The sequence below is a fragment of the Crocuta crocuta genome, unplaced genomic scaffold (assembly GCF_008692635.1).
Source record: "Crocuta crocuta isolate KB4526 unplaced genomic scaffold, BGI_CrCroc_1.0 scaffold440, whole genome shotgun sequence".
Taxonomy (NCBI): Eukaryota; Metazoa; Chordata; class Mammalia; order Carnivora; family Hyaenidae; genus Crocuta; species Crocuta crocuta.
Window position 1 is genome coordinate 51,739 of NW_027527457.1, and position 8,750 is coordinate 60,488.

An 8,750-nucleotide genomic window follows, 5' to 3' on the forward strand; every position below is an offset into this window, starting at 1 on the left:
TCCAAAAAGAAAAGCATCCCCACCCCCTCCCTTCAGTTTTGCACCCAAGAGGAACTCCCTTCCCCCGCCCCAGGTGCACGACCTGCCGACCCCGCTGCGATCCGTGTAGCTGTCCCCACTCGCGTCCCACCCTGGGGCCCTGGTCTGTGTCTTAGCCTCTCTCCTTCTTGGGTTTTCTCCCTGGCTTCTCATCACAGCGAGCTCTTCACCACCGTGTTGGACATGCTGAGCGTGCTCATCAACGGGACCCTGGCTGCGGACATGTCTAGCATCTCTCAAGGCAGCATGGAGGAAAACAAACGTGCCTACATGAACCTGGTGAAGAAGCTGCGGGTGAGCAGAGGAGGCCGGGGCGAGGCTCCAGGGGACTGGGGATCTGGGCTCCCTGTCCCCTGACTCTGTGGGTGCCATACGACCTCAGGGACTTTGCCCTGGACAGAGCCGCCTGCCCTCCCCTTTCACATCCGCTTTCTCTTCGGTATTTGTATGGCAATGGTTTGCTGAGTGTCTTTTTCCTGCCACGTTCTGAGCTCTCCCCTGAGACTTCCAATTCCTCTTTTTCTGTGTCCTTGAGCTGTCGTCCTATCTTCCTCTGCCCACAGAAAGAGTTGGGGGAGCGCCAGTCGGACAGTCTGGAAAAAGTTCGCCAGCTGCTGCCACTGCCCAAGCAAACCCGAGATGTCATCACATGTGAGCCACAGGGCTCCCTTATTGACACCAAGGGCAACAAGATTGCCGGCTTCGATTCCATCTTCAAGAAGGAGGCACGTTCCATTTTCCTCTCATCCCTGCACCTAGCCCTTTTCCCCGCTCTGGGCAAGAACTTTCCTTGCATTGACCTTGTGCCTACGACAGGCTCGTCGGGCCAGGGAATCCATCGGGCTCTGCTGGTGGGAGCTGTCTCTGGGGAATTAAGCTCATGCTGAACTTTTTGAATGTATGTTTATTTTTGAGAGGGAGTGTGTGCGAGCAGGGGAGGGGCAGAGAGACAGGGAGACAGAGAATCCCAAGCAGGCTCTGTGCTGTCAGTGCAGAGCCCAGTGCGGGGCTCAGACTCATGAGCTGTGAGATCATGACCTAAGCCGAAGTCAAGAGTCCGACGCTTAACCAACCGGCCTATCCAGGCACCCCACGATCGCTGAACTTTTAGTACCATTTTGGCTCTCCATCTTGGGAGTCTCATCCTCTTTCCTCAATCTCTCCCTTCACTTCTGCCCACCATCCACCCCCCTTTTAACGTGCCTCCCATTTCCCAGCGCCCTGCCCTCCCCTTTCCTCTGCCCCACCTGCCTCCTGGCCTCCTCCACACTTGCCTATACCCCACCCATCTGGCCAACTGCCATATCTCTTTTATCCCTGCACTCCTCTCCCCTACCCACCCATCTCTGCACAACTTTCTCTGTCCCCTCTGTCTGTCAGTTGGGGTATTTGTTGATTGACCATAATCATTGTGGAGAACAGAGAGGGAGAGGGGAAAGACGATGTGGAATCTCAAATCCAGAGTCCAACCCAGTTTATATACGTTGTCTTCCTTTCTTTTCCCAGCCCGTCTGTCTGTCCGAGTCTCTCTCTCGCTCTCTTTCTCTCTCTCTCTCTCTGCCTGACTCTCACTTTGCCTTTCTCTGTGTCGCTCCACTCGCCTCTTTGTCTCTCTCTTCCTGTTTTTCTCTTTCCCTGTCTCTGTCTTTAGTCTCTCACCGCCTTCCTGTTTCTGTCCATGTCTTCCTCTGACTGTTGGTGTCTGTCTCTGTCTCTGCTCCCCCTGCCCGTCGCCCTTTCCCCTCGTCACTCTCTTGTCTTCCCCGTGAGTGTACATGTGTGCTGGTGTGTATATCTATATATGTTCGTGTCCGGCTGTCTGTCTCTCACCGCCTCGCCTGAGTCTACCGCTGACTTTTTTCTTTTTTTGTTTCCAACAGACATTTCCCCTTCTCCTGCCAGTCCTCGAGGTCTGTCTTCTGTTTTCCAAGTCTCAGCAACTCACTGTTTCTCATTTTCTGGAGCAGGGTCTACAGGTTTCCACCAAACAAAAGATCTCTCCCTGGGATCTTTTTGAAGGCTTGAAGCCATCAGCACCACTCTCTTGGGGCTGGTTTGGAACAGTCCGGGTTGACCGGCGAGTGGCCCGAGGAGAGGAACAGCAGCGGTTGCTGCTCTACCACACACACCTGAGGCCCCGGCCCCGTGCCCATGACCTGGAGCCACTGCCGCTGCCACCGGAAGATGAGGAGCCCCCTGCCCCCACCTTGCTGGAGCCTGAGAAGAAGGCTCCAGAGCCCCCCAAAACTGACAAACCTGGGGCNAAGAGGTGCCGTTGGAATTATGAGGATTGGCCACACAGGTCTAGCTCCTCTTTAGCCCGGATGCCCCACCTCACCCCACCCCATGCCACTACAGTCCACTCACCTTCGTCCTCTGTCCCTCACACAGGACTATGGAATGGGCCCAGGCAGGAGTGGCCCGTATGGTGTGACAGTGCCTCCAGACCTCCTACACCACGCGAACCCTGGATCCATATCCCACCTAAGCTACAGGCAGGGCTCCATAGGCCTGTACCCCCAGAACCAGCCACTCCCGGCAGGTGAGTGCCAGCCCCTAGGACTGAGAGTTACCCAAACGCTCCTCCCGCCCGAGCGAAGACGCCACGTCTGTGAGGATGTGTGGACAACCGGGGACACCGAGCAGGGGATGGAGGGGGACGAGGAGCCTAGAGAGGTCAACCCGTTCCCCTTTCCAGGTGGCCCTCGTGTGGACCCGTACCGCCCTGTGCGATTACCGATGCAGAAGCTGTCAACCCGACCACCTTACCCAGGAATGATGCCCACGGCCATGACTGGAGTCATGGGACTAGAACCCTCCTCCTATAAGACGTCTGTCTACCGACAGCAGCAGCCCGCTGTGCCCCAAGGACAGCGCCTTCGCCAACAGCTCCAGGCAAAGATAGTGAGAGGGGCAGTAGGGAGGGCCGTCAGGGAGAGGGGCTTTGGAGGGTCACGGGACTGAGGAGATGCCTGGATCTTCACAAGGACTTGCAGAGTGGGAGACAGGAGAAGGGAGATGGTGGAAAGCATTTCCTGAGTTTGAGTTTGTCTCCTTTTTCCTTTTAGCAGAGTCAGGGGATGTTGGGACAGTCATCTGTCCATCAGATGACTCCCAGCTCTTCCTACGGTTTGCAGACCTCCCAGGTGAGGGCACGAGAGGGTGACGAGCCGGGGGCTTGAGGCAAGCTGCTCTGCACACTCCTGGCCCTGACCCCCCCCCCCCCCTNCCCGCAGGTACCATGGTGCCCCCCAGCTACTCCAGCCAGCCTTATCAGAGCACCCACCCTTCTACCAATCCTACTCTTGTAGATCCTACTCGCCACCTGCAACAGCGGCCCAGTGGCTATGTGCACCAGCAGGCCCCAACCTACGGACATGGGCTGACCTCCACTCAAAGGTACCCAGGGCACTGGGGGGCCGTGGAGACACACTGAGGTGCCAGGGAGCATCTGACATGGGAAAACCCGTGCCAGGAGGTGAAGGGACTAGTCAGAACTTTGGGAGAGGTGAAGAACACTCACCTGGCCACAAAATGCCGGAGTTGGAAGGGACCTTGGTGACCAGTAGTCTCACATCCGCTTGCCCGATATTTCTTCGAGGCCCAGAGAGGGGAAATCACTCACACAACTATGATAAGGAAAGATCCCGGGTTCTTAGATGGACTGTGTGGTAAGAAGCCATTAAGCCAGTAGTAGAGGAGGTCCACGCTGGAACAGACTAGCCAACCAGCCCTCCCACCGTGCTGAATGCTCATCATGCCTTAATTAAGACATGGGAATCACGTCTTGAGGCTCTGCAGTGTAGGATTTAGAACACTGGGGAGTGGACTGGAGGAAAAGTCCTTTACTTAGAAGTATCCGTTGGAGGCGCCTGGGTGGCTCAGTAGGTTAAGCATCCGACTTCAGCTCAGGTCATGATCTCACGGTTCGAGAGTTCGAGCCCCGTTTGTGAGTTCAAGCCCTGTGGTGGGCTCTGTGCTAACAGCTCAGAGCCTGGAGCCTGCTTCAGATTCTGTGTCTCCCTCTCTCTTTGCCCCTCCCTGCTTGTCCTCGCTCTCGCCCTCGCTCTCGCTCTCTCACTCAAAAATAAATAAATAAATGATTGATATATGTCAGCTGCCCACTGTGTGGCCAGCACTGAGCTGGGATGGGGTAGGGTGAGGAGAGATCTTAGAAAATACAAAGTCCCTCACCACAGGGAACTTTTAGTCTAGCTGGGGAGACGAGGCTCACACAGAAGAACATTTAAAAAACACGATGAGGAGAGAAATCATCAGGGGCACAGTTGTGCGCAGTGAAGTACATGGGAATTCCAAAAAGGTATGAGATCATGGCATTGTGGGCCTGAGTCATCAGAGAAAGTTTCACGAAGGGGGTTAGATTTGAGTGGGCCCTTTTTTTTCTTTTTAAGTTTCTTTCTTTTTGAGGGAGCGAGCAGGGGAGGGGCAGAGAAGAGAGGGAGAGAGAGAATCCCAAGCACGCTGTACCCTGTCAGGGCAGAGCCTGACGTAGGGCTCGAACTCATGAACCGTGAGATCGTGACCTGAGCTGAAGTCGGATACTGGACCAGCTGAGCCACCCAGGCATCCCTTGAGTTGGCTTTTGAAGGATCACTGTGATTTGGATTTGTGGAGTGGAGGATGGGGGAGTGGAGTCCAGGTAGAGGACATAGCATGGACAGAGATCTCGGAACCAGAGTGAGGAGGGTGGCTGGGAGGATGGGAATAAGAGCTCAGAGAGAGTATAAGATTCATGCTGGGAGAGTAGCAGGAGATAGGCCAGGGATGGGCAGGCTGATATAGGGCCTTGAGTACCCGATACAGAATTGAGACACAGTCCCACCAAGAGCTCTTTTGATCGGGAAAGCCATATGGTGAGTTGATGTGTTGACAGATGAACATGGGATACAGGGATAGGATGCATAGGGAAGGAGAGGGAAGACTGGAGACAGGGGGCCGGGGCCATAGGTGGCCTGTTGCAGTGATGTGCTTGGGAAGGCAGGAGAGCAGTAGAGCTCAATCATCTTTCGTATCCTGGAACGTGATCGCGGGACCACCACCACCACCACCAGAAACCACCTCAGTGGGTGTTTATAGAACGCCTATCCTGTACTAAGGCCAGTTTTCATTTCCTTGAGAGAAAAACAGCTAAAACAGGATTGTAAGATTCCTAACCGTGGAGGTCATGAGGCACTAAAATGGGGTGTTGTCTTTGTCCCTGATTCCCCAACCATGAAATCTGTGTGAACCCAAAGGGCTCTTCTGGTTAGTGATGGGAGGAATGAATGAAATGACCTGCTGACGTTTCTTTCCGTTCAGGGACCCAGGACTTCTACTTCCCCCTCTGTCCCCATCCCGCTCCAGTGCCTTGACCTTTGGACCGCTGGTCTTTGCAGGTTTTCGCACCAGACCCTGCAGCAAACACCCATGATAGGTACCATGACACCGCTGGGCGCGCAGGGCGTCCAGGCTGGCGTCCGATCAGCTTCCATCCTGCCTGAGCAGCAGCAGCAGCAGCAGCAGCAGCAACAGCAGCAGCAGCAACAGCAGCAGCAGCAGCAGCAGCAGCAACAGCAGCAGCAGCAGCAGCAGCAGTACCACATCCGACAGCAGCAGCAGCAGCAGATCCTGCGGGTAAGGCCCCGGATGGGAATCGTGGCTGGGCCTAGGAGCCTCCGGAAGGGGAGAGCCCCTCCAGGTCGTTCCTTCTGGCAGAATGGCTGGCGTGCAGCAGGGCCCTACGGAGTCGATTCCCTCTCCTGGATTCCCTCTCCTCGCCCTTCGCTCTTCTGGGGGTTGGGGGTTCCTAGTGGGAGAGATTTGGGAGCTGTCTGCTGGGATGGGGGGCGGGCAGTGGACCGGGTCCCTTCCCTGCCACCACCTCTGAGGCTCAGCTCCTTCACTCCCCTTAGACATACCTCGTTTGTTCACAGCAGCAGCAGCAACAGCAGCAGCAGCAGCAACAGCAGCAGCAACAGCAGCAGCAGCAGCAACAGCAGCAGCAGCAGCAGCAGCAGCAGGCACACCAGCAGCAGCAGCAGGCGGCCCCTCCCCAACCCCAGCCCCAGTCCCAGCCCCAGGTAGCTGCTGGACTACTAGCCTTGGCTCTGGGACAGCTGCTCAAGTTGGGCACACAGCCAGTGAACTGGGTTGGGGACAGCGTTCAGGGGGTCAGGAGTGGGAGGCAAAGGCCTGGCGCTTCCAAAAGGGGGGCAGGAGATGAGGAAGGGGAAGGAAGCAGAAAGGTCAAGTTCAATCTTCCGCTCCCCATTTCCACCTCAGTTCCAGCGCCAGGGGCTTCAGCAGACGCAGCAACAGCAACAGACAGCAGCTCTGGTCAGGCAGCTCCAACAACAGCTCTCCAGTAAGCTCGCCTTCCTCCCCACAGAGAGCCCCTCCCTAAGACTGAATGGTGGGGAGGGGGGAAGCGGGGAGGAGCTGAGCTGACTGCTTCAGGCCCAGGTTGTGGGGGAAAGCATGGCATCACATTCCTTCCCTTGGTACCGGAGTAGCTGTCCTTGGGCATAGCCACACCCCTGCTTGGTCTCCCACTCCTGATAATCTCTGGTTTTTCACAGATACCCAGCCACAGCCCAGTACCAACATATTTGGACGCTACTGAGCCACCTGGAAGAACAGCTTGTGCCCTGGATGTGGCCCCACCCTTTCCTCTCAGTTCTCAATCCCCTTCTCTGGGTAGCACCAGTAGTGCTTGGGGCTCTTCCCTCAGGCTCCATTTTTAATAAGTTTTTAGTATTTTTGTTAATGTGAGGCATTGAGCTGTTGGGTTTTGTATATTATTTATATAGATACCCCAGAGTTGTTGCACCCAATACACAGAGCTTCTTTGCAAAGGGAGTGTGTGAGTTCTGCATGTCCAGTAAGGGTGGGCTCTTAGGAGAGTGCTGGGCGCTGGACCAAGCAGTCAGAGCCTCTGTTCTGTTCAGTTTGGATCGAGTCCCCTTTTTACCTTCTATCCCCTAAATTCCTGGATTCTAATTGGATTGCTACTATCTCCTTCCTTCTCCAGCCTGGCAACATATTATGTGGGTTGGGACCCTTAAGGTTTTTTTCCTCTTCTTTTTTTTTTTTTAATGTTTATTTATTTTTGAGAGAGAGAGAGAGAGGGCAAGTGGGGAAGGGGCAGAGAGAAGGGGAGATAGAGGCTGGGAAGCAGGCTCCGCTCATCGGTGCAGAGCCTGACTTGGGGCTTGAACTAGGAACCGCAAGATCATGACCTGATCTGAAGTCAGATACTGAACCGACTGAGCCACCCAGGTGGCCCTTAGTTTCTTAAGAAGGGCATCTTAACCTTCTGAGCGAGGTGTTGTGGGTTCTCTGTAGCTTCTCTCCATGAGGGATATACCACTAGGATGGGAGAGGGGCCGTTACGAGAAGAACCTGATTCTTCTTCCGTCCATCCCACATGCTGGGTTTTGAACAAGCTTCCGGGTGGAGGGTGTGACAGACACTGCCTACCCTTGTTGCCACCTTGTGCACTCCCTGTTGTGCACCAAGCAGTATTCCTAGACAGAGCACTTTCCTGAGCATCACATTTCTGGGATGAAGACTTGCCCTCTGTTGGCAAGTGTCACAATGGAATTGGTGGTGGAAGGCCAGTGTGGTTCCAGGAGGAAGAGAGACCCAGTAAAAGGAAGGACCCTTTCCCCTCTCTGCTCTGTTGCTGGGACTGTTTGTTTTTACACGACCCACCTTGGCAGTTACCCAGGGTGACTGTTGCTTACTCCCATTTTACTGTAGAGAAAACCCCAAACTGTTGCTCCAGAATCACATTTGGAACTGTGGCAGGGTCATTCTCAACCCCTCTACCTTTAGGTTTGGGGCCGTGGGTCTAAGGCTCTTCAGGAGAACCAAACGGTTTACTACAAAGGAGTCTTGTGGTGTGCCCAGCTGGGGCTGGAAGAGGACCAGCCTCAGCCCCGTGGGTGGGTGGTNAAAACCAGGAGCACCAGTCAATACCCAAGCTCTAAAAAATAAAAAATAATGATAATAATAAAATCCCGCTTTGAGGTCCACGATGCCCTTGCTCATATGGGACTTAAGGAGTTCAAGAGTTGTGCGCAGAAGGAACGGAACTCCCGGGCAGGGTCAAGGCAGACCTGGCCAGAGCTTTCTTCTGATCTGTTCTACCCTGCCATGAACATTCTGAGGAACTACAGGGTTAGGGGCTTAGCTGGGATAAGGGACACTGAGGGACGCGGGGTGGGGCGGGGGGGGGGGCTAAACGAACTGGACAGGTGCGCTACATATACAGAAGCCCAAACCTGAGACACAAAAAGGGCGGGATCTGGAGGGGAGAGACTCCACGGTGGGACAACTGGGCGGCTGCCCGTCTCAGTCTGACGAGCTCCAGCAGAAGCAGCAGGAAGGAACAACATTGACCTTTGGGAGAGTGACAGATGAGAGCAAAGTGCCCCCACCCTCGGCTGGTTGCTGCTAGAGTGGTACTGGTGCTGAGGAGGGAAGAGGCGAGGGATGCTGAGCCAGGTAGAGGCTTGTCTTTTGTAGAGCACGACTGGGGGCTCCTGCAGACCGTGCCTCAGTTTCTCCCTTTGTTTCAAGGTTACAGGTAAAGTTTGAGCTAGCTGCCCTGGAGGATCACCTGTCTTGAATTGAGAGGTGTGTGGTGGAGAGAGGGGGAGCAGAGCGTGCCTGAGCTGGGGAGGAATCGGGCCATGCCCCAGGACTTG

The 8,750-nt window shown here is 55.0% G+C and overlaps 1 protein-coding gene across 1 annotated transcript in view; it reads left to right on the plus strand.

Annotated features, from left to right (window-relative positions):
* The window catches only part of MED12 (mediator complex subunit 12), a 23,263-nt gene extending 16,370 nt beyond the window's left edge, over positions 1-6,893 (plus strand). The window contains 11 exon segments of the mRNA XM_077763143.1: positions 198-333; positions 603-764; positions 2,007-2,363; positions 2,407-2,581; positions 2,738-2,943; positions 3,111-3,210; positions 3,213-3,438; positions 5,436-5,673; positions 5,973-6,119; positions 6,322-6,403; positions 6,618-6,893. Of these exon segments, the coding sequence (XP_077619269.1) occupies positions 198-333; positions 603-764; positions 2,007-2,363; positions 2,407-2,581; positions 2,738-2,943; positions 3,111-3,210; positions 3,213-3,438; positions 5,436-5,673; positions 5,973-6,119; positions 6,322-6,403; positions 6,618-6,661 (1,873 nt within the window). The 3' untranslated portion in view covers positions 6,662-6,893.
* Positions 6,894-8,750: the final 1,857 nt, after the last annotated feature.